The sequence below is a fragment of the Engraulis encrasicolus genome, chromosome 13, assembly GCF_034702125.1.
Source record: "Engraulis encrasicolus isolate BLACKSEA-1 chromosome 13, IST_EnEncr_1.0, whole genome shotgun sequence".
Classification (NCBI taxonomy): Eukaryota; Metazoa; Chordata; class Actinopteri; order Clupeiformes; family Engraulidae; genus Engraulis; species Engraulis encrasicolus.
In genome coordinates this window covers 48454613-48480630 of record NC_085869.1, presented here as the reverse complement: position 1 = coordinate 48480630, position 26018 = coordinate 48454613, and the positions used below count along the sequence as shown (strand labels likewise).

Sequence of the window (26018 nt, the reverse complement as noted above, 5' to 3'; positions counted from 1 at the left end):
TAAATCGGGTCCATGCGCCGCTCTTTCACGGTTCTCCATCACTTTGGCGTTGTGCATGCTAACGTTAGTTTAGCCGGTGCTGTTCATCCAAAACCACATCTATTCGAGACGCCCCAAACGTCTCCAAAGCAATTTGGCATTGAATATGAGTAGCCGCGAGAATTTGTGTTTCGTGAGGCTCCTTAGTGAATTGTTAAGTCGTAAAATCCCATGCGTATGGTCTTCCACACATTCTCGCCGGTTGCAAACAAGACACAGGGGAAACAAAAAATATTTTCTGTTGTAGGCCTACCACTCACTTTGAAATTATCGGGTAGTTCTAATCTTCTGACCGGTCACCTGCAGTAGCAAACCCTTCAGCTCTGTCGGTCCTCCATTCTTTATCACATATATTCCCCTTGGAAATCCAACTTTGAGAATGCTCTTAGTTTCGTTATGAAATCCACTTGTTGCAGTCAAAGTGAACAAGCTAGCCAACAACACCGACTGACTGTATTGTGAACTTCAGATTCGCTATGACGTAACTGGCCAGCAAGACTCTCAACGCCAGAACGAGCCTGCGGCCAGGCTACTGCTCGCCTCACCTCTGTATCTTTCAGTGGGCGTTATGCCAAAGCGTTCAGAGTAAAGAAATGATAATCACACGTAGAAAATAGTAAAAAAAAATATCAGGAAATGAGGGCACACCATACATACTTCTATTAAGTGTATAAAAACGTTTAATACAATATTACCAGGTTGCATTCACAGAACGAGCAAAATGGCGCATGCGCTCAAGCTTGTTAACGAGGGATTGCGCAATCCGGGGTGAGGCCAGTTCAGAGTTGCCCCAAATTCAGCGTATTCGGAGCAATTTGACATGAAATGGGCAAATATTACGACTTTGGCCACGAAAATGATTGAAAATGAGTGAAACTGTTTAAATACTGCTCAAATGGTAGTTATGGTGCAGATACTCGAAAACAATAGCTGTTATTGTTACTATTATTCACATTTACTGCATCTCATCATTCTCATGTGGAGCTGGTGAGGCCGTGCCTCCCTTGCCGTATTGGAGTGCACGTGCCTGCACAAGTCGCCTGCTGTGTCGCTACACACACACACACACACACACACACACACACACACACACACACACAGACACGTATTTTATTACGTTACAGCCTTATTCCAAATTGTATTAAATTAATCTCTGTCCTCAAAATGTAACATAAATACCTCATTATGACCATGTGAAAAAAGAGTTCTTGAGAGTTTTTAAAAATATATTAAAATTGAAAAACAAAGAAATCATATTTACATAGTCATTCACAGCCTTTGCTTAATACTTTGTAGAACCAGCTTTCGCAGCAATTACATTCATTTTTTCATTTCGAAATGAAAAGGGATTAAAAGGGAGGTCTTCGGTGTGTGTTTCAACCTTTCTTTACATTGAAATTTTACATTTTGAGTCTGCACCTGGCTAAAATAGATGGGTGTGAGTTTTTAATGAATTCCTATGGAGAGTACCATGATCTGCTTCTGTAATCACAGTGCATGTTGACATGCATGCTTCTTTAGGTGTAATTCACATTTCCAATGTTGACGGCATTCATACATCCCGAAACCATGTCAGTCCCACTACCATGCTTGACTAGCAAGATGATGCATTTTTTGTGTAAAATTCACTTGTTTACCACCACACATGCTTAACACCATCTAAAACAAATTTGTTTATCTTGGTCTCATCAGACCACACGACATGGTTCCAGTGATCCATATCCTTGGTCTGTTCATCTATCTTCTATCTAAATTTTCTTTCGATGGCATCAAGCAAGTAGGCAGCTATTAATACATTCACTCCCAAGTCAAGTAAAAATATGTTTTTGCCTCCCATGCGTTGGCTCCCAAACCGTAAAATTATTTTTTTTACGTTTTTTATTGGATTCTGAGCCTACACATTCTAATGCACATTCTGTGTGATTTTCGTAATAATGTGATGAACAGAACTGACATAGATCATGAAAACACCTACAAAGTCAAAACCTACAAAGTCAGGATCTGGATATTTCATCATCTGTGCATTTTATTACACACAGTATTTGAGTTTTATTATAGCGAATCAAACCACTTCCTGATCATGTCGCGTCACGTCTCAATTTACTTCCAAGAGCATCAAAACGTTTTCCTGGTGAACCAGAAGCTATGTGTTGACGCCCAGGGGGCTGGGCTACACAAACCTTCTGGTACACCAGTGATTCGCTCTCCTCCTCCGTTTTCGAAATAACCGGGGCAGCACGACGAATCAGGATCGTAGGGAGGGATTTCAGTGGGTATGACGTTTATCGAACGCAACACCCTCCCCCAGGGTAGTTCGGCTGTGCCCGCCCCCTCCCTGAATCACAACTGTAATGGCGGCTTGCGAGGAGTTATCATGCGTCGGGATGGAAGCAGCAATTTCAGCGGTGTTATCCAAAATACCTCAAGTTGATTTTCTAAAGGACGAGCAGAGAATGGTTTTGGAAGAATTTCAAACACGTCCTACGTCACAAAGCTTCAACGTGAGTGGTCGAAGTGTCATGTCATTCATATGAGGTTGCTCCAACCACGTGCAAGCATCTTTTGACTAAACCACGCCTGCGGAGAGGCGTGAAAGGGCAGTGTGCCAGTAGCCTGTTACTTACAGGCTACTGGTTCACCAGGAAATCAAAACGTGTCCTGTCAGTGTCTTGCTAGCTAGCCTGTTCCTAAACATATGATGGAAGGATAAGGAGTTTTGCTGTCATCAAGATAGGTGTAAAATGAAAGGTTGTAATGAAAAACAGCATGCAACACAGCAGGAAGTAACCTAATTTTGGGTGAGTACTTTGGCACGTCTACTTTTATCTACAGAACGAAAACTGCCAGTCAAGTGACATTAGCTAGCTAGCATTTCAGATGATGTGGCTCTGAAGAATAGCCTGACAGGTGATTTTTGCATCGAAATAGTTTACTTGGAAGCTACTGGAGTTGTTCTTCGGGCGAGAAAATGCATTTACACCCTCAATTTAAACTCGGAGAGTCAAAGTGCACACCCGTGACAAAAAAGGCTTTATCTCCGTTCAAATAGTGAAAAACGCTATTTCTACCTAAACCACTGCTAGACTTGAATAACTTCGGAATGGAATACGCTAGTGATACTGTCCCATTTTTGGAAATAAGCTTATTTTACACCTCCCCTTGAGTTAAATAATAGGGTTTTACCGTTCTTCTGTACTTTCGACCATTCTCTGGGTATGGCAGTGCAAATTTTACCCCCATGCTAGCAGTTAACATTGAGTCCTATGAGACCAGCTGGCGGCTAACTGGTCTCATAGGACTCAGTGTTAACTGTTAGCTTGGAGGTAAAATGTGCACTGCCATAACTAGAAAATGGTTGGAAGTACAGGAGAACGGTAAAACTCCATTATTTAACTCAAGGGTAGGTGTAAAATAAGCTTATTTCCAAAAATGGGACAGTATCACTTTAAGGCTACTGTAAAATTCGCCCATCAATTAACAGGTGAATGTCTATCTGAGTATTGGCTACAGATTATTCATACATGTGGCGTATGTATGCATGTGTCATCTTTCATATTTATACCCGACATAAACGTTTATTTCTCAGCAGCCTTGGCGACTGCCCTAGCAATGTGTTTTGATGTATTGTAAATATCATGTGGGGGGAAACCTGCATTGTACTGCAGTATAAAATGACAGGTATTTTTTCTGCAGTCCTCACATTAAGTATTTCCAAATACCAAACTTTATACACGCTTAAGTAATTTTGTTATTGTGCGCAGCATTTTTAAGAAATTGGCTACCTCCGAAACAGCGCTGTCATCTCGCATCATGAAATGTATTTCCCGCGTTCACCCCTTTCCCATTCTTTCAACCAATGAATGCACACGAATGGGTCTGTTCATACTAATTAGAATATTCATATAGAATATTTAAAGGAGGAGGCAAGGCGGAAACTTGGGCCTGCGTTTGCTCGTGTATGTGTGCATATTTCACAGCAAAACCTGGTTACGCACTTATTGATACATCCGGATTTTTTTGTCCATAAGTAGCTTTCCCGATTTTCAAGTCCACACTTTTTTAGTAGGAAACCCACGCACTTCTTAGTACATGAGGCCCCAGGCGTACACCCAGGAACTTATTTACAATGACATGCGAAGGGAGGATGTTCTCTAAGCACACACACACATTCAAACTCATTCGGTGACTTTATCCGATCTCAATGGAGTGGTTGGTAGTGGTGAATGCATTCACAGGTATTGGTAGAGGAATCAGGGGTGAGAGTAGTGGGTATGGTAATGTTAGCTTGCGCTCCCTCCACTCAGCCCCCAGTGATGCTGGTAGCCGCCTATCCGAACGCGAACACAATAATCCTGGGATCAGACAAACAATGTTCACCAAGCAGCACACAGACACACACACACATACTTCTTCTGTCCCTCTTTCTGGCCTCCACTGGGTGGGTGGCAGCGGCGAATGTCCGTAGGAGAGGTGTTGGTAATATGTTTATAGAACCTACAGTGAAGATGCATACCATAAAACATAAATGTTTTAGACTCGGTGAAAATCAGACTGGTCACAGTGGTTGGACTGTCTTTGTAAAAGTTGGACAAATCACTAAAACAGCAAATAAAGACGAAAGTGGTGGTGATCAAACGGGAGGAAAGGAAGGGAGTTTAGCCTTTTAAATATCATTTTTCTCTACAATTATATTTTCATACGTCTTTCCTCTACATTTCTATTTTTAAATTTCTGGTGTGGGTTTATCTTGGGTCAAGAATGAACTGGGGACAATTATGTCTAATTAATGGGATGTGATGTCAAGTGGGTTGGGGTTTCACACAGATTGTTTTTTTTTCAATGTTGCACACTTCCTCTGTGATGGAGGAGCTAGAAGCTGACTCGCGGCAATCGCTTGTATGCCGCGCTGTCTAAAGTCTGTTTGGTCTCCTGAAGTTCAAGTTCATATCTTACTCATTTCCCTCTCAGTGGAGTGCAGCCAGCGAGGTATGTGTGCATTTTATTGTGTATGATTCCCATTTCCATTTGGCACTTTTGTTTGGGTGTTACGATTGTCTGTTTATACTATACGTGTGTTACTGCTTTTAACAGTTCGACGGTGGATAAGAAATAAATAAAGAAGAAAATAAATCCATCAGTAACTTGAAGAACTTGTCTCGCGTCTTTCCTGGAGGGGAGTGATAGGGAGGACGCTGCGCTCTCCAAGTGAGGGGATTGATCGGCTTCTGGTCACCAATATAACATAATTACGTACAGTTTCTACTTCTGTCTGTAAACCTACTAGGGCCTTCTAACAGCAAAGACGGAAGATGCCAAAATGAATAGTAGCCTCAGCAGTTTGATTAGTCAATTGGTCAAGTGGTGGTGATTTGGCCCGCCCCTCTACCCCCTTTCCTGAAACTGATTTCATGAGGGTCTCCCATTTTGGAAAAAAAATGTTTTCATGCCCATTATCTTGATATATTGCCCATTAGTTTTGTGAAATGTAAGTGACAATCTGTAACATTCAGTCACTCACTGCAATGCCATGATCAACCAGGATTATTTTATTGCTACTGTGCAAAGGCCATATGCTACATCAAATGCAGATGTAAAAAATGGGCATAATACTAATTATTTCATACCCATTATCTTGACATTGTGCCCATTAGTTTTGTGAAATGTAAGTGACAAACTGTAACAGTTACTGAGCTAGACTGTGCCATGATCAACCATTTTACTGCCACTGCACCACGCCTGCTCCAAAGGCCATAGTAGGCTACATCAAATACAGTAGCCTACACAGATGTAAAAATAGGCATACATATGAATTGAATGTGTGCTGACCCTTTCTGTGAAAGGGTTTCACAAGCTAAAAAGGTACATGTTGATACAGATACAAAAGGCAAAAAAAAAAAATCCAGTAATTGTTGCATTATATTATTGCAATATTATTATTGCAATATTACAATATGTACAATATGTTATGCCTGAAACTACTTATTTCCTTGACCATAGCGTATGTGCACTACATGATAGTAATGGAATGCCAAATATTCCTAAGTAAATTCAATAATCTATTGAAAATGATCAATATTTTCCAACTCTAATTAAAAATTAAAAATGGCTGCAGCCATATGACGTCAGAATATTAGGGCTGTACACTTAGTGCACAGGTGCTCCTAAATGACAAAATTTAGGAGCACAGATACAAATTTAGGAGCACTCTGACATTTTGCGACACTTTTATTATGTTTGCTCTTTTTTCAATGTAAAATACTGTGCTTATTGTACCATTGCTTACCACAGCAATAATGCACAGAGAGTATGGTTGTGTTTTCCACAGAAAACATATTAGCCAAGGTTGGTGGAGGGTTAGCCAGAATCAGACCACATAACCACATGAAAAAAGGTGTTGTGCAGTTTGAAAGTGATTTGTTTGAACGTTTAAAACAGCAGCCCATTTTGAAAAAGTTGTAAGAAGTTTTGGCACAGAACATTCGACTGAGAGATGAGGCGTGCGCACGTTGTAACTGTCGATGCCACGGTGGTTCTAACCCTAACCCAAACCCTTGCCAACACGGAATTCAAGCAACATTGACCGTCTTTTTTGAAGTGCATTCCCACTAGGATATTGACGCTGTCTGTCAGACAGGCAGTGCATGTATTAGGGAATCGGGAAAAAAACGCAGCTCTCGCAATCATGCTCTTGAACTCAGGAGCAATATGCGAATGAAAGGGTTGAAATACATACTCGCACACGTGCGCCTGTTTTTTGTTTTTTTTCCTCGCACAATCAAAAATTAAGGCTCAAAATGCGACCAATTGGTCGCAAAGTACAGCCCTGAATATGCAAATTAGGTATGAATATTTATCCCCAATTCATTCATTCATTCCCAATATTTGTCTAATTTACAGTCAAGCTCTATCTGTACCACTGTCAAGCCACAGTCATTTGAATTTGTCATGCCAAACTTCAGCTTTTTTGAAGAAAATTAATCTTGCCGCCTAAAGGGTTAATAGTTTATAAGTGTTTTATTATGCTTAAGGTATTGTTAATATTTTAATAAATTAATAATAATAGTATTTTTAATAATACATTAAGTAACTTATTATGTTCTATATATGCTTATATGATGATTAATAAATGTATGTTAATGACTTTGTGTTTAGCATGTAACTAAAAATGTAAATGAGGTACCAATATTTTTAAAGGGAATACTATATTCCAGGATAAAACACTGTTTTATTACGACAGCATTTTCTCTTCAATGTAAATGCTATATTTCCTGTTTGTTATTGTAACGGTGGGAAAATGTACTAAACAAACAAGAATGTTCTCTGCCGTTGAAGGGAACAATGAAGGCATGGGCCCCACCACACAGAAGCAACCAGGTGCCCTTTGACACAATAGGACCCCCAACACACTGTGTCAACCTTGGGTATAAAACGTCCCGTGCCCACTACTCTGAAGCCAAGCTCACCTCGCAACAACAACCGCAACCATGCACGGCAAGGTAAGGAGAAGTGTTAACCACAGAATGGAGAAAAAAACACATTTTATAAATATGCCGCAATGCAGGGTCCGAATGTGATGTTGGTTAAATTATTTAACTCATAGCAATAGTTTTTTGTAGTCTATTAGCAGGAAACCAACATTTTTTTTACATCCGTTCTATTGAGCACTTTGTTAACAATGGCGAATTTCTTTCCTAGATCGTCTTCTATGAGGACAGGAACTTCCAGGGTCGCTCCTGGGAGTGCATGGGAGACATGGGTGATTTCTCCTCCCACCTGAGTCGCTGCCACTCCTTCAGGGTGCACAGTGGCTGCTGGATGATGTACGACCAGCCCAACTACATGGGAAATCAGTACTTCATGAGGAGGGGAGAGTACCCCGACTACATGGGCATGTGGGGTTGGAACAACTGCATCAGATCCTGTCGCCACATCCCCCAGGTAAAACTACATTTAATTATTTAACATAAATGTTTCAGACACTAAAATGGAATACAGACAATTACTAATTGCAATTAATTTCTATTACAGTACAGAGGAAACTACAGAATGAGGATCTACGAGAAGGAGAACTTCGGTGGTCAGATGCACGAGTGTATGGATGACTGTGACTCCATCATGGATCGCTACCGTATGAACCACTGCATGTCTTGCCATGTGATGGATGGCCACTGGCTCATGTATGAGCAGCCCCACTACAGAGGAAGACAGTACTACTTCCCCCCTGGAGAGTACAGAAGCTGGAGAAACATGGGATACCCCAACATGAGATTCAGCAGCATGAGGCGTATCACGGACTCTATGTACTAAATTCTCATCTGTTCAGAATTCAACAGATCTCATCATTTTTTACATCAATCAATGCACTATTAAAGCAACTGAAATGCTTAACGTTTAAAATGTCTTGAATAAAAGAATTGGAAACGTATCTCTACTAACTGGTTCTTCAGACTTTCTACACAAACATGACAATGGTTTTTCATCAATTTATGTTCTCAAAAAGTCAAGATGGTAGGTATAACTAACTGGTTATACCTCCTATCCACTGCTTTGTACCGGATCAACTCATCTCAACTCGCTGGTAGTCTAAGTTGGGTTGGGAGTTGTCATGCAAAATATGACTTGGTGTAAGTCACCACTAAGGCTGCAAAATATATCGAAAATGTTCCAAGATCACGATATCAAGCGTGGCGATATGCACATTTTTTTCGATACCAAGGAAATCTTTTCTGTGCCTTCCAATCACACCAGCTGAATGTCAACAAATGTGCGAGAAGCCCGCCAGGAGCCGAGACCAAAGCCAAAATGTCAAATGGTGGTCGCAACGCAGGGCAATGAATCACAGCTCTGACCTGTTTTAACACTTCTAGCGTTAGCAAATACAAGCCGACTACAGTTAACGGCGTGCACAAGAATTACTTCTACTATACTACTATCAGTGCAGTAGAATGATGGAGATCTCTCACGGCAATATTTGCTGTGTTCTGAGTCCGGTCCGTAATGCTGTTGATGGCGAACTCTTTAGAATTGGGGACTAGAACACTTCATCATTAGGAGCCATTTTAATTGCGTGACCAAATGCAGGCTTTGCAGGCTTTGCCATACAATTCGAGTAGTGGTCACAGCTACCAGGGATCTCAAACAGTCATTGGATATTAAGGGTCGACGATCGGGCCGATATTTGCGTTTATTAAGTGAATCGGTATCGGCCGATATGCAGGCGGTTTTGGCCGATACGCCCACCCCGAGATTTTGACTACAGACGGGCAGCTCTGTGTGGCTGGCAGACCCGCAATGCACGCTGCTGCGTCACCCCTCCCCCTCTCATTGAGTAAAGTAAACAGCCTTGCAGGCTGCCACAAAGTTTTAGACTTTCAGACGCATAATATTTTAATGTGGACACTGAATGACATGGCATGTGCATGTAATAGGCCTAAAGGGAGAATGTTTCAGCTCCATCCATTTTCTGTACTGATTTTAATTCCCTGGTTCATTGTCCAGTCAATAATCACCACCATTTGCCATATTTTACCTACCGTTGTAACTGTCTACTGGCATATGTTTCAGTTGTCTAATTTCCACCGCCTTTCCAAACGCGCATTTCACATCGTCATTCATTTATCAACTTCTATCTGTTTTAGCGACATCTAATAGGTAGCAAACATCACTTGCAAACTGGCTAAATTAAAATATTGTAAACCATTTCTGTAGCATTTAACCAACCAGCTCTTCCAACGAGGGTAAACTACTGTTTTTATTTCCCTGGTTCATTGTTCGGTCATTTATCCACCCCCATTTGCCATAACTCTTACCTAGCGTTGTAACGAGTGCCTTCCAGCATGTTTCAGTGTACATTTCCACCGCGTTTCAAAACGCACATTTCGTAGCGTCGTTCATTTATCAACTTCCATCTGTTTAGCGATCTCCAATGAGTAACAAACATCACTTGCAAACTGACTATTTCAATTCATAGAAGTTTATTTGGTTAGAAATACTGTGTAAAACATTTCTGTAACTTTTAACTGACCAGGTCACCGGCATGCTGCCACTTCCTTGGTCAGCAACAAGTGAATGTTCCAATCTGTGTAAAATAGAGGGGTGTTTTTACTGGTGGGATTCTTTGCAATGTATTTTATAATATGAAAATAAGAACATGGTTTTACTTGTCTATGTGTTTTGTTTGCATTTCTTTGGTTTGTTATTTTGGGCTTTTGTTTGTTATTTAGTTGATTTGATTTAATTTGTGAAAGGCCCTAGTAAATCAAGTACACCTATACAGGTGAAAAAATAGGCATAAATATTTAAACCCATAATAATCTTGGGGTCATCCCCAACATTTTTCAAATTTACAGTCAAGCTCTATGCTATTGTACCACTGTCAAGCCACAGTCCTTTGAATTTTTAATGCCTTATGTATACCTTTTTAGGTGGCTGTAATGATAAACTTGAAAAACTAGTTGCTCAGTGTGACAGTTATTTTCCTGTTATTCATGTTGTGATGTGATGAAAAGGTGATGGGATAGGATTTTTTTTTTAAATAATACAGTACTGATTTTTGTCATTTTTAACACTTTTTTAACAATATCTGCATCGGCCGTATCGGGTATCGGAAATCGGGTATCGGCCAAGGGTGATGGAAAAAATATCGGTATCGCAAAAAACCTGTATCGGTCGACCCCTATTGGATATATCCATAGTTATAACGTTAGCAGAAAAACAGCCAATGTCATGCAAAGTGTAGCGTGTTGTTGTTCATCTAGACCAGCATGGGGTGTTTCATCTCAAACCACCATCATGATTTGACCACACCATCATGATTTGACCACAGTAGAATATAATACAAAGCGCAGATTGCTGCGAGGGCATGATTATCAAATTCAATCTCCTAGCTATTGTCCCCTATGTTTCTGTCCCAGTTAAAAGTCGGCATTTGACCTCGAATTAATTAAAGTGTAACATTCATAGTTGAGTCCTTTTTTTTTTTTTTTAAATTGTGTTTATTGATTTTTTCAAAAGAATTACATAAAAGTCACATAAATGTCCTCACATTTTGCATCGTTTTCCAACATGGTAATACAAATAAACAAAATCTCCCAATCCCTCCCCTCTCCCTCCCTCCCAAAATAGGACTACAGATTCCACGATACATTCCACAATGTGAATCATGTAAGATTAAATAAAATAATAATACTAATGATGATAATAATAATGACAGTAATAACAATAATATCACTGCCACTATTACTAACAACAACAATAATAATAATAGTCATCATTGTCATTAAAACAAAACAAAACAAAAAGAAAGAGAGAAAGAAAAAGGGAATAGGGGGTGGGGTGGGCTGGTGTTATGTTTGTGGGTATGTGTGTGTATGTGTGTGCGTGTGTGTGTGTGTGGGGGGGGGTTGCCGCTGCTGTTACCTTGAATCTCAATCATGAAATAGAGAGGATAGGTGCATTATTACTCTACATCAAGAGGTTCTTGTAGTGAGTCGTAGTAGTCCCAAAAAGGCCTCCAGGTTTTAACAAAAGCTTGTGTAGATCCCTTGATTGTATACTTAATGCGCTCCAACTTCAAAAAGTACAACACCTCCTTCATCCAATGCACAAAGGAGGGTGGTGCCTGTTGCTTCCATTTCAAAAGAATCAAACGTCTCGCAAGAAGTGTAGAGAAAGCCATGATGACATAGGCTTTGTTTGGTAAAAGGTCTCTACATTCCTCTGGTATGAGTCCAAAAACAGCACTAATAGGATTGGGGTTAAACTGTGTACCAAACATCTCACTAAATGCTTTGAAAATATCTTGCCAAAAAGAAGAAAGTTTTGGACATAACAAAAACATATGTATCAAATCTGCTGGTTGACCTCTACATCTGGGACAAAATGGTTCAACGTTAGGGTAAATTCTTACCAGTCTGGCTTGGGTTAAATGAACCCTGTGCACCACTTTAAGTTGTATCAGCCCATGTAATGCAGATGTAGATGATGTGTGTATTAGGTCCAAAACTGCCTCCCAGTCATATTTTGTCATGGTCACTCCCAAATCATTGTCCCAACCCCTTTTCAAATGTTCTGTTGAATGGGGATTGCTGTTGTTAATATACCTATACATTCTTGCTATTAATCCTTTGGCGTTTGAATTCAGCCAAAATATGGAGTCATACTGAGTCTCAGGTGGTTTCTCAGGAAATGATGTAAATGTCTTCTTCAGAAACTTCTGATTTGGAGGTAGCGAAAGAAATGTGTTTTGGGTAAATCATAAGTCTCGGCTAGCTGAGCAAAAGATATAAATATATGTGACCGACCATGGAAAAACCACTCTCAAGTAGGCCCTGGAGCATATTGAGTTAGTTATATATTCCAAAAGTAGAGATTCTAAGCTTTACCATGATGCCTCACACATGGGAATCTGGTAATATTTGAATAAGTTGTGGCCATTTTAATATGTTCACTTGTAAAAGCAAAAAAAACAGAGAACTCAGCCCTGAAAGTTTCTGTCCAACCCACACCTGCATACTATATAGCCCTCCCCCTGCTAAGTCCTCCCCCTACATGACCTAGCCCTCCCCCTGCTAAGTCCTCCCTCTACATGACATCATGCTAAACCCTCCCACCTACCATTCAAGCTGTCACAGGCTGTCAGACTGATAGCCACTGACAGGCCAGAATTGGGGGATAAGTGTCTTCTGTTAGAATTAAGTTTTTAATGGCTTTTACAGAATGAGATGGCAATCAGAAACCATTGCAATACTGTATTGTTTTTGAAAATATACACCACTTTAATTGTTAAAGCATTATTAATGGAATGACAAACATGATTGAAATTTGCTGTGTTTATGAAAATATTCGGACAGGATGGCACAGCAAAGAACGACAGTAAGGCATACAATTAGTACATTCAACTATCTTACGAAGACCATTTAGCTTCTCATCCATGCACACATCTGTATACACAGCTATTCTAAACCCAGTAATCCCCCATGAAAATGTGCATTACATTAAGGAGACACTTTCATCCAAAGTGAATAACAAACAAGGACATTGTCAATAGCCTAAAATGCGCTCAATGTTCTCAGGCCAAGGAGAGTTAGTGCATTTTTTTAGATGCACATTTATTTAGTCACACATCTCTATAAGAGCCTTTGTCCGTCCATTGGTTCGTGACACGTTTCTTAAATGTAATTCCCTCCTGTGTCCACAAGGGGGCAGATTTGGGCAAAAAAGTTGAGAACCACTGGCATAGACGGACACATCTGTTGTCTGCCTGTTTGACTTGTTTCTCCCCAAATTCATAATGCAACAATTATAACATGCAGCATAAAATTATAACAAAGTACATTACATTACATTAGGGCAGGGGTGTCAAACTCAAATTCACAGTGGGTCGAAATCTAAATCTGGAACGAAGTTGCGGGCCAAACTCAATATTCATAAATTACTGATAATGTGCATATGCGTGCGGACATGCTTACAATACTCAAATGCTTACATCTTAAACACTCAATCCCAACAGATATACAGTTGAGGACGATATTATTAGCCCCCCTCCTGAAATTAGACATTTCTCTTGATATCTCAGTAAGAATGACCATTATTCACCGTTTCTGTTATTCTGGAAACAAATACACTGATGGAGATAATGTTCAATGAGTTGAATTTGGATTTTTCTATTGTTACGATGAGTTTAAACAAAAAAGGGCAAAAATGACAAGGACAAAATTATTAGCCCCCTAATCATTAATAGTCAATATGGCGCCATTTATGAACCAAAACTGACAACAGGCTCTGATAAGTTGCTACCTAGGTTGGCACATGCCCCACTAGGGAGTTTGGCCCATTTCTTCACTGCGAAGTGTTCTAGCTAGTCCAAATCGCATGGATGATGAGCATAGACATTAACCACAGACTCTCAGTGGGATTGAGGACTGGACTATGAGCGGGTGATTCCAATATCATGGTTTTAGTGTCCTTGAAGAACCTCTGAACTAATCTAAATGTATGCTTTGGGTTACAATGTTGTTGGAAGACCCAGCAATCCAGATTCAGACCCAGACTCCCTGTGTCTGAGGCTGAATAACAGACTAAACTTGATGCCCTTCCACTATGTGTAACTGTGGAAACTACTTAGCCTCATTAGACCAAAGAAGCATTGGACACCTGCCTAGATGATTGTTATTGACCTGGCCTCACCTGGAGGTTTTTTCCCCCCCAAGAAAGACAGTTGTTAGGGCTTGTCATCATATTGGGCTTTGGGGCCATCATCACAGAAGAACCCCTTTACTAAAGGCAGTGCATATCCGAGTGTTATTGAGCTTTGCCTGTGAACATTTGAAAGTCAAAAATGAGTTTTGAACGTCTCTGATTTCATCTGATGATATTCAATTGCACCTGCTTTGATGCATGAATTCTGCTTCTGTCAGGTGAAGAAAGGGATAGGCCTTGAATCGTTATAAGATGGTTTCCACAATTAAACATGGTGCTGGATGCATCATTCTGTGGCAGCCTCAGCCACAGGAAACCTTGTTTGGGTGTACGGCACCATAAAAACTGAAAATTATGATAGAACGTGGAAAGTGACCTTGCAAAAATATGCTCACAGAGGGAGTTAAGATCTTCACTGGATCTTTCAATAAGATAATAACCCAAAACTTGCATCCAAAATAGTTCAAATTTTCTTCAAGGATACTAAAACCATGGTCATGGAGTGGTTCAGACCTCAATCCTTTAGATAGTATTTGAAGAGTGCTGAAAATGAATGTCCATCCTCAACATCCATGCAATTTGGACCAGCTTAACTATTTGCAATGACAAAAATGGGCCAAATCCCTGCTAAGACATGTGCCAGCATAGTTAACAACTAATCAAAGTGTCTGGTGTCAATTTTTGTTCATAAATGGCACTGTATTGACTATTAATGATAAGGGGGCGAATGATTTTGTCCTTGCCATTTTTACACTTTTTTGTTTAAACTCATTGTGAAAATGGAAAAGTCCAAATTTAACTTATTGGATACTATCTCCATGGTGTATTCGTTTCCAGAATAACATACATTTATTAATAATGATCATTCTCAATGATCAATGAAGAGATATGTCTAATTTCAGGAGGGGGGCTTATAATATCGTCCTCAACTGTAGTAGTTCAAATGTGCCTGCACATGTTGTTCAAGTCATTAAAATACATTAATGTGTGTGTGTGTGTGTGTGTGTGTGTGTGCGTGTGTGCGTGTGTTCCCCTCGGCCCTGCGTTTGACATCCCTGCATTACTATTTAGAGCATTCAAGTGCATAAACCTTGGCATACATACTGCACAATAAGTCACAAAATGGTTAAGTGCCATTTGGTGGCATAACCTCAGCATTGTCTTGTGATGTCATCAGCACAGAAAGACCTTATCATTTCATATAGATATTTCGACCTGTCAATGTTCAGTCCAGATGGGGATAGGAGAGGACGACTGTCAATTGGTGGAAGAACTGCTGGATTGTGAAGTACAGTAGCTGGCACTGGAAGTCTCCGGAAGTAGGGACGTCATTCTTTCTTCATTAACAGTGTGCCAGGCGCCTTTCCGACAAGCTGGGGTGGTGTAATGACTCTTGGGAGACAAAAAAGAACAGAAGTGTTTTACTGTTTTGTTTTACAGGTCAATGAATGTCTTTTCACAATTCACACTATCAATAGGCTGCACCTTGGTAGGCAATGTAAGCCAGTTACAGAAATGTAGCCTGTAGGCTACTAATGGTTGGGTTGGAGACAGTTAGTAGGCCTATAGCCTATACGTCTGCCAGCCAATTGTTACAGGTGCCTATGCAGTTAAAGGTTTCAGGAAATAATTCCTTCCCTCAGCTAACTACCTTACTAGGCCTAATAACTATGCCCATGTGAAAACATGTTGGGGTGAATTCAGGCCATCATCACCATAGCAAGACAAAACCACTGTTAGTTTTATTGTCATGCAAAACTTGATAAAGAGGTGAATCTGGCATTCTACTGTGGGTATTTATTTCCCCCCAATTAGTTCTGTCAGCTGCCACATCCTGGTAGAGCTACAGGACCACGTCCAGTGAATGCATGTGATAAAAAGGCTACTTAGTTAGTGTATTGTTATGCTAACTCCCAATAGAGATCAGATAATAGCCTACTTGGGAGGTTTATTCACATGAATGCTAATGAATGCACGTCAACAAAGTCTTGCCCACTCTCCAAACAAAATATTTCACTGTCATACAAAATATTGCTGCCAGAGTGTAGTAGACAGAATGTAAACAAATGTCATCAAGCTAGGTTACGTTAGGCTACGTTTTGATTGAACATGCTACTAGTCCAAAGTAACCCATTTCCCGTTCATGCAAAACATATTGTGTCAATGATTGTGTTTAATGAAGGCTACTTACGCCATAAAGAGGGATGTGTGCGTTAAATAGCCTCGTAGCCTCGTAGCCAGATAATTGAAACAAACAGAAGCTATGAGGGCAGGATGACCGCCTGGATGATGACCGTCCGTGTCCCGACTACCAAGCACAGACGGTGCTTCCCTTCTCGCGTAGCAATTCATTTGCAATCGAATAGAATTGAATAGAAGATGTAATATCCACAATTCAGCACCTCCGTTTTGCTTTGACCATTCTCAGTGATGAAAACACAAGCCATGCTTGCTTGTTGATAAACCCGCCTCTCCTCTGTTCCTCAAAGTAGGAAGTAAGTAGAACACGCCCATATGAAACATCTGAAGATTTATTTAAAAGTGGGCCAAAATGTTTGCCTTTTAAGCAAACCAATGTGAATTTCTGCTTCACTGAACAGCTTCTTTGTGACCTAAATGTCAATATTCTGCAAAAAAAAGAAAATCGCCAAAAACTAAAAATAGATCTTTGAACGCGATTTTCTCCCTTTTGCTCAAGCCGACATGTAGTGCTGGAGTTCAGAGCCCGGCACATATTATCTTTGTACAGGTTATTGATTGTTTTGATCCACTTATTGAACCACAAATTAAATGTAGTGTCTGTACAAGATGGTGTAAACATATGATTTGATGTAACAGGGGAAAGAGAGGAAGCTGCCTGGAACCCAAAATGTCTTCTGAATTGTGCCCAAATTCGTAGTGAGTTATTAACTATTACATTTGAGCTCAAATTACAGCCAAGCAGAGGTAGACTAGAGAAAACTAGTGAGGAAAGTGTGGGACATGATGCAAGTTCAAGTTGCACCCAATCTGCTCGGTCAGTCATGGGTGTGTCCTCTACCCAATGGATTAGCTTCTGAATATTACATGCCCAGTAATAGAACATAAAATTAGGTAATGTCAGTCCCCCTGTACTCTTTGATCTCTGGAGCATGGTTTTGCTAATTCGGCTGGATTTATTTCCCCAAATAAAAGGTATAATGGATTTATCTAGCGTTTTAAAAAAATATTCTTTAATTAGAATATTTAATTAGGATATTTTGGAACAAGTACAGAAATTTTGGCAATATTATCATTTTTATCAAACTAACTCGTCCAGCTAATGATAATGGTAATGAGGCCCAGCGCATCATATCCTGTTTACACTTTTTAAAGAGAGAGGTGAAATTCCTTGTGAAAGTGGTTGACAAGCTGAGTGTGACTTCAATACCTAGGTATCTGAAGTACTCTTGTACCATTCTAAAGGGGAACAGTGTAGGAGGTAGTGCAGCTGCTGCAGAGTTGAGAGGTAGAAGTTCACTCTTTTGAAAATTGACTTTATATCCAGATATTTCACCAAAACCATTCAGAGTATCCAAAATAGAGGGGAGTGATGATTCTGGATCAGATACATATAAAAGCAAATCATCCGCATACAAAGAAGAATAGGTATGCAAATTCCACGCGGTCAAAGGCCTTCTCCGCGTCCAGAGAAATAACTACCTCAGGGCCCTTTGATCCGACTGAGTGAATGATATTAAATAGTTTTCTTAAATTGGAGTATAAATGTCTTCCTAAGACAAAGCCTGTTTGGTCAGGTGAAACCACATCAGGGACGACACTTTCCAATCTCTTTGCCAAAACCTTAGAAAGTACTTTGAAATCTACATTAAGCAAAGAGATAGGTCTGTAGGATGTGCACAGCAATGGATCTTTGTCTTTTTTTGCCAACAGTGTAATGGACACCTGCCTCAGTGTCGCAGGTAAACTCCCTGTGGAAAGTGCCTCACTATACATTGCTTGTAAAATTGGTGCCAACTGGTGGGGAAACTTTTTATAAAATTCAACTGTGAATCCGTCGGGACCAGGGGACTTGTTGTTTTGCATTGATTTGACGGCTGTAATTATCTCAGAGATTGAGATATCTGCATTCGTTTTTCATTTTGTTCCTCTGACACAGTTGGGACGGTAATGTTTTCAAAGAAGGTGTTCAAAAGTGTATCGTTTCTACATTCTGATGTATAAAGGTCAACATACAAGTCTTGAAATGCTTTATTTATATCGTTATGACCTGTCAGGATCTCTCCTGTATGTGATTGGATCTTTGTGATGGAACGTGATGCAGCAACTTGTCTGGCTTGACGTGATAATAATCTACTCGCCTTATCCCCATGTTCATAAACATTGTGCCTGGATTTCAGAATAAGACGTGCAGCCTCTTCAGTGGAAAGAAGATTATATTCAGATTGGAGCCTCAACCGTTCCTTATAAAGATCTGAGTTTGGGGAGTGAGCATATATTGAGTCAATGTCAAGGATGCACTGTGAAATCTCTGTCATTTTGAAACTTTTTTCTTTTTTGACTCTAGCCGCATATGCTATGATTTGCCCTCGTATGTAGGCTTTCAGCGTTTCCCACAATGTGGCTTGAGAGATCTCAGGGGAGGTATTTGTTTCTAGAAAAAACTGAATTTGATTTGATATTAGTTCTACAAATATGTCATCTGATAATAGTAGGGGATTCAATCTCCAAATCCTGTTAATGGGTGGCCAGTTAGGGATGTTCAAGTCTAGCACAACAGCGCCATGGTCAGAGATAACAATACTATTATATGAAATTGCCTTGACCTTAGGCAGCAACCTGTTATCTAGTAGGAAATAATCAATACGTGAATAGGTGTGGTGTACATTAGAAAAAAAGAATATGCTCTGGTCTGAGGAAACTTAAACCTCCATACATCAGAGAGGCCACAGTGATTCATGAAATTCTTTACTACTCCAGCAGATCTAGAAGGATTTTGGGACGTTTTGGATGATCTATCTAAGTTGACCTCCAATACAAGATTCAGGTCCCCACCTACTAAAAGAAAATGAGTGTCCATATTAGGTATTAAAGAAAACATTTTCTCAAAAAATTGTGGATTATCAAAGTTGGGTGCATATATGTTAACCAGGACCACTGGATTGGAAAAAAGTTGTCCAACTACAATGACATATCGGCCGTTTGGGTCTTTAACCCTTTCATGCACGGTGTCCACATACGTGGACAGTAATTCTAACCCCACTTTAGATAGGTAAATAGTGGTTATTTTTTTCCAAATTGTATATGGGAAGTACCATGAGGTTCATTACAATACTTTAACAGCAGTTATAACTTTTTGCACTAAATATTAAGTGTTTGATGACATCATCAATCTAAGAAATCCACCGATGTGAATTATGACCATAACAAGCATGTTTATATCTGAAAATCAACCACACCAAAGGGCAATTTCAGGTTTTAAAAAATATTATGATGTTTAGTACAGTTCACTTGAGAAGTCTATGTTGTTAAAATCCAAATTTACAATAAAGGTAGGTTTTTATACAATATAAAGCTACTGTCCACGTATGTGGACGTTGCGCATCAAGGGAGTCTAATGATAAACATATTATTTATGATTACCGTGAGAATATTCTGCTCATTTTGGGCAAATACTTAATGTTATGAGCATTTATAATGATTATAGTGTGAAAATAAATTATTTTTAACATATTTAACACATTTTAACACTTTTAATTTTAATAAAATTCAAGAAAAACTACCTAAAATTAGTGTTTCACGCACGTGTCTATAGGCATATTTCGGGTTTCTTTCACCACAAAATGACACAAATGATGTAGGAATGAGCTAGAATACATGCTGAATCAAATACAGATCTGTCTTCATCAGAATTGAAGTTTTTTTCCACATGCAACAAGGTTTCCCCACAAATCTTGCCATAGCTGTGTATGTAAATATTGCTAAATTGACAGTTTTTTTCTCTTTGTTTCATCTTTGTTCCTTAAATAGTGTAATGTGTAATGCATAAGTGTCATATAATGTTGTAATATGACACTAGGTAACATGGAAAGTAAGTAAATTAACTTACATTTATAATAGGGGGTCTATTTAACACTATTTTTTACAGAAAATACTTGAAAATGCTGATGAATGACTACAGAAACGCATGTGTCTGGAGGCAAATTTCATATTAACCTTTCATATAGGGACAACATAAATGATGTAGGATTGAGCTAGAATCCATGCTGAATCAAATACAGATGTGTCTTCATCAGAATTTAAGGTTTTTTTTTTTTCCACATGCAACAAGGTTTCCCCACAAATCTTGCCATAGCTGTGTATGTAAATATTGCTAAATTGACAGGTTTTTTTCCTCTTTGTTTCATCTTTGTTCCTTAAATAGTGTAATGTGTAATGCATAAGTGTCATATAATGTTGTAATATGACACTAGGTAACATGGAAAGTAAGTAAATTAACTTACATTTATAATAGGGGGTCTATTTAACACTATTTTTTACAGAAAATACTTGAAAATGCTGATGAATGACTACAGAACGCATGTGTCTGGAGGCAAATTTCATATTACCTTTCATATAGGGACAACATAAATGATGTAGGATTGAGCTAGAATCCATGCTGAATCAAATACAGATGTGTCTTCATCAGAATTTAAGGTTTTTTCCACATGCAACAAGGTTTCCCCACAAATCTTGCCATAGCTGTGTATGTAAATATTGCTAAATTGACAGGTTTTTTTCCTCTTTGTTTCATCTTTGTTCCTTAAATAGTGTAATGTATAATGCATAAGTGTCATATAATGTTGTAATATGACACAAGGTAACATGGAAAGTAAAAGTAAATTAACTTTACATTTATAATAGGGGGTCTATTTAACACTATTTTTTTTTTTACAGAAAATACTTGAAAATGCTGATGAATGACTACAGAACGCATGTGTCTGGAGGCAAATTTCACATTACCTTTTATACAGGGACAACATAAATGATGTAAGATTGAGCTAGAGTACATGCTGAATCAAACTGAGCTTTTTGTTCACCAGCATTGGCTGTCTTCTTGCATGCAATAAGAATTTCCCACATATTTTTCTATGACCGCCTATATAAACAATGCTATTTTTATATAGGCCTATATGTTTTTGTTGTTGGTTAATTACAGTGATATATGGTGTTAAAGTGTTATATTGTGTTGTTATATAGCATAAAACACCATAAAAATGAATAAAACAGCTTAATTTGAACTTGAAATACAGTATAGGCCTATATAACTTTTCACTCCTTTGATGCGCAGTGTCCACATATGTGGACAGTAAAATAACTTCCACATCAAAAGAGATTTTTGAAAAATTCCAAAAGATTCTTCATATTAGCTCCATTATGAGTGAGAAAATCAATATATAAAAAATCTTGCACATTTTTTTCATGGTGTCTGCATGAAAGGGTTAATTACTTGTTTAGACTCAAAGGAGATGCCTTTATTTATTAAAATGACTGTACCTCTAGCTTTGGCATTAAATGCGCTGTGGAATACATGACCAACCCAGTGTTGTTTCAACCAAGCAATAACCAAGCAATATTACAAAGATGTGCTTCTTGTAAAAATGCGATGTCGACCTTCAACTGTTGGAGGTGAGACATGACTCTCCGTCTCTTAGTCGCGTTGTTAACACCTTTCACATTCCAGGATATGAATTTAACAGGGTTAATCATCATAACCTTAGAAGCTGTATTAGTAGTCATTGTGACTTAAAGTGAGAATGTGAGAGGCAGCAGCGGGGGAAAGGGGAGGGACATGTAGTGGTGTGCATAAAGGTAGGAAAGGGGAGGGGAAGAAAAAAAAAAGAAAAAAAAACCTGTAAGTCCTAAACCCATACCAAATACCCTTACACACGTGTGCTTACTTCTAACTTGCACTCTTAACACTGTTAACTCTGTCTGAAAAGGAGGGAACATTTTAATTATAATAAACCATTGCCTTTTATCCATGTAAACATTTGTCACATTGACCCTTACTATAGCCTACGTCACACTCTTAAATGTGAAAGAGAACCAAAGAATAGAAAGGAAAATAATACATTGAAAAGGAGAGCTGGGGGGGAAAAAAGTTCAGTGATGAAGTCAACAGTCGCGTGATAAGCAGCTGGATATGACTGTTAGGCAAATCATCTTTCATATTGTTTGACAGGCTAAATTAATCTGCACCGATTTCAGGTTTTCAAATAATGTAGGGTCAAATTGACACAGAAAACAGTCCGGTTCTGTAGGCTAGTGATTATGCGTACACTAAACAAAAGACAACATCAAAAAACGTAATTGGATCAAACCAGTATTTGGTTTGATCAACTTTCAAAGGCTTGGCAAACTTTCAAAACACCCGTGAACTATTTAACCAAGTAGCCCATAACAATGCGTGAAAGAGGGGAGAACTGCGTGGGCTACAGCAAGCAGTCTCATGCCGCGATGGGAAAACACACCAGAGCACTCACCAAAACGTCCAGCTATCAGATTTGAAAAATTGGAAATGGAAACTGTCCTGATAATTAGTCCCGTGATGGTTCCATGGGCTGCGGTGGTGATCGTGGACCATCCAGGAAGGCGGCGGCCTCTTCAGGTGAGCTGAAGTCGTGTGTAGCACCGTTGACATTCACTCTGAGTTTAGCAGGGAAAAGCACATTGAAGTGTAGTCCATCATTTCTCAGCCGGGTTTTTATCGGGGCGAATGCGGCTCTCTTCTTGGCAACCTCTGCGCTGTAGTCCGCGAAGATGTGGACTTCTGATCCATTGTAATCTAGCGATCCCTTGTCTCTGGCAAGCTCCATATCGCGTTGCTTCGTCTGAAAATGATGCAGGCAGGCTATGAAAGGACGCGGGCGTGTGTCCCCTCGTTTCTTTTTCTTGATATTTAGTCTGTGCGCCCTATCGACAACCACGGGCCGCGAGAAGGCGCCTTCTTCAAACATTTCTTGTAGACAGGATTCGATGTATGCCTGTGATACGTATGTTGCATCGCCTGGACCTATTCTCCAAGTCATCCAGCTTTAGCTTTAGCTGCTCATTCTCTTTGGAAAGATAGCCGACAGATGCTTCAAGGGCAGTTATTCTATCCTGGAAGTCGTTCATCGAGGTCTCAATGCTTTGTATTGTTTCGTCATGTTTGGCGATACCTGCGTGGTTGGTCGATATTTGCGAAGTCAAATTGGTAATAATCCGCTCTTCCATGCCCGCAAGCAATGTCTGTATGTCGGTTAGGGACACAGGAGTGGTGCCGTCTCCATCATTGCTAGCCATGGTTGATGCTAGCTCGGCGTCGCCTTCAGTTTTCTTGCTTTGCGGTTTTGTTTTCCCCATCATAAAAGGCATTTGGCATCGGTTACTGTTTTTGTTTAAATAAAATATAAGTGCCGGTTGATCCTACTGGCAATTATTTGCGTCTTAAAGTCACTCAGTTCCTAAAATGTCCAATAAATGTCGAATTCAGACAGAGCTATTCTGATTTGCGACCTACTCCGCCATTTGCCAAACCGGAACTCCCCACAGTCGAGTCCTTTAGCCATGGCCTGGCATAGTTCTAGTTTGATCCAGCAAATGCATGACAAACGTAGTGTTGTCTTAACACTGATCGTGCTCCCTGATTTTATCATCACACAATTCCCAAAGCACACTTTCAAAAGGCAAACTAGACATCATCTTCCTTCTCTGACAAAACAAAGATCAGACTTCACTACGCATTTTCTCATCGAGGAAAAAGTACAGAAACACGTGCGCTTTTATACGAAGGAGGTTTATGGTAGTTATGGCCATGTAAAGAAGGTGCCCAACCAGTCAATCACGTTGTAACGATGGCCGGACAGGGTACTGCACTTAATGACCAAAAGTCCAATCACCATCAGAAAAAAGGTAGTGGGTGCGAAAAAATGAGACAAAACAACTGTTCCAATTTAAGCTCCGAGAGTCTTATTCAAAAATATATTCCACCAAAAATGGTAATCCAAAACAGAAAAGGGTATTCCTCAAATTCAGTTATTAATTAATCCAACAAAAACAGTCCATTCAAAAGGGGAAAAAGAGAAGGGAGAAGAGTGGTCGTGTATTGTGTCGTGTATGTGTGTGTTGTATGCGTGAGTGGGTCAAAAAATATGTTTGCGAGAGTCACGAACCAGCAGAGTCTTAGTAATGATTTAACTCACAGATTTTTCAAGTTCAACCCTGGATCCTTCCCGGTCATGCAAAGTTGCGAACAAAGGAATCCAGTGACGTTTTTCGGTGCCTCCTATACGGCCGTGATAATATGTAGACTTAGATCTGCTGTTTGGTCCTGCAATCAGTAAGCGTGGTGCGTGTGTGTATGGCTCTCGTGTCGTGTGTGCGAAACTGAACTTTTTAAAGAAAGAGAGTGGCGTGAAGGTGCAACGCTCACGCTAATAGCAATGCTCTTCAGCTGCGCCTAATTAGCCAGAGCGCAGCGCGGTGCGTGGCTCAGTGCAGTGAGTCAGAGGGGTGGAATCGGAGTAGAAGGAGCCGTCCGTCACAACGGTCTACCAGTAGATCTCGAGTGGAGTGGCAGTTGATCGTGAGACGTGTAATGTGATGGGAAAAATACTGTCTTTCAAAAGTAGTGTAGCAAGCTGCTGGTACTCTATTGGTTAGATAAGTCCTCAAGGAACAGAGAATGAGGAAAAAGCATTAGGAAGTGACCTTGGGGGTATTGAAGTTGGTTCATCATAAGTGCAAACATGTAACATCGGGTGAGTAACAGAACATGCGCAACGAGGCGTTTTGACGCGGCGAGATGCGAGGAACCTCGTCCAAATCGCTAACCGTATGATCATCGCTAACCGCGTTTACATCGGGTGCCGCGTGTAAGGGAAATGTTAATAGTTGACGTCAGGCTTTTAGGCAGGATTTTTTTTTAGGGTGTCTTACTTTTTTTAACATGGCTTTGCCGCGCGCCGTCGCGGGTGCCCCGCGGCGCCTCGACCCGCGGCGCCTCGACCCGCAGGCACAAGTGTTTTAGGGATATCTTGGGGTATTCTCCCCCGCAACATTTTTACACTTCTAATGCTCTCAAACACAATTTCCTGCAATTTGAGGAGCAAATTTTGACCAGTACAACCAAGTGTTTTTGCCTTTGTTAAAACATTTTTGTACCAATAGCAAGGCTGAACTGGGGGAAGGCATGTGTGCAACTAAATAGCAAACAAACGCCCAAAATAACAAACCAAAGAAATGCAAACAAAACACATAGACAAGTAAAACCATTTTCTTATTTTCATAATATAAAATACATTACAAAGAATCCCACCAGTAAAAACACCCCTGCTCAAAATGGTTTGGTCCGCCAAACGGCGGACACCCCCTCTATTTTACTCAGATTGGAACATTCACTTGTTGCTGAACGAGGAAGTGGCAGCATGCCGGTGACCTGGTCTGTTAAATGTCACAGAAATGTTTTATACAGTATTTCTAACCAAAAAAACGTCTATGAATTGAAACAGCCGGTCTGCAAGTGATGTTTGTTAGTCATTAGAGATCACTAAACAGATGGAAGTTGATAAATTAATGACGCTACGAAATCCGTGTTTTGAAACGCGGTGGAATTTTACACTGAAACATGCTGGAAGGCACTCGTTACAACGCTACGCTAGCCGGTTATAGTGCAGGTGGATATGTCAGAAAAAAGAGGTTTAGGAACATTTCATATAGATTTTTCCAAATTGTGATTTTTATCAACTACAAACCCCATAGTCTTCAAATCCACCTGT

General features: G+C 39.8%; 2 protein-coding genes across 3 annotated transcripts in view; one reads left to right on the top strand and one right to left on the bottom strand.

Annotated features, from left to right (window-relative positions):
* LOC134461304 (gamma-crystallin S-1-like) overlaps positions 1-26018 on the bottom strand; it is a 383074-nt gene that overhangs the window by 324643 nt on the left and 32413 nt on the right. The gene's annotated exons all lie outside the window — the stretch shown is intronic.
* LOC134461841 (gamma-crystallin M2-like) lies at positions 4495-8346 on the top strand. Of its 2 annotated transcripts, none has more exons than XM_063214682.1 (3): positions 4495-4509; positions 7735-7977; positions 8068-8346. In XM_063214682.1, the coding sequence occupies exons 1-3, from the start codon at positions 4495-4497 to the stop codon at positions 8344-8346; spliced, it is 537 nt and encodes a 178-aa protein (XP_063070752.1). The 2 variants fall into 2 exon arrangements, with proteins under 2 accessions (XP_063070752.1, XP_063070751.1); XM_063214681.1 differs by lacking the exon at positions 4495-4509 and adding an exon at positions 7493-7535.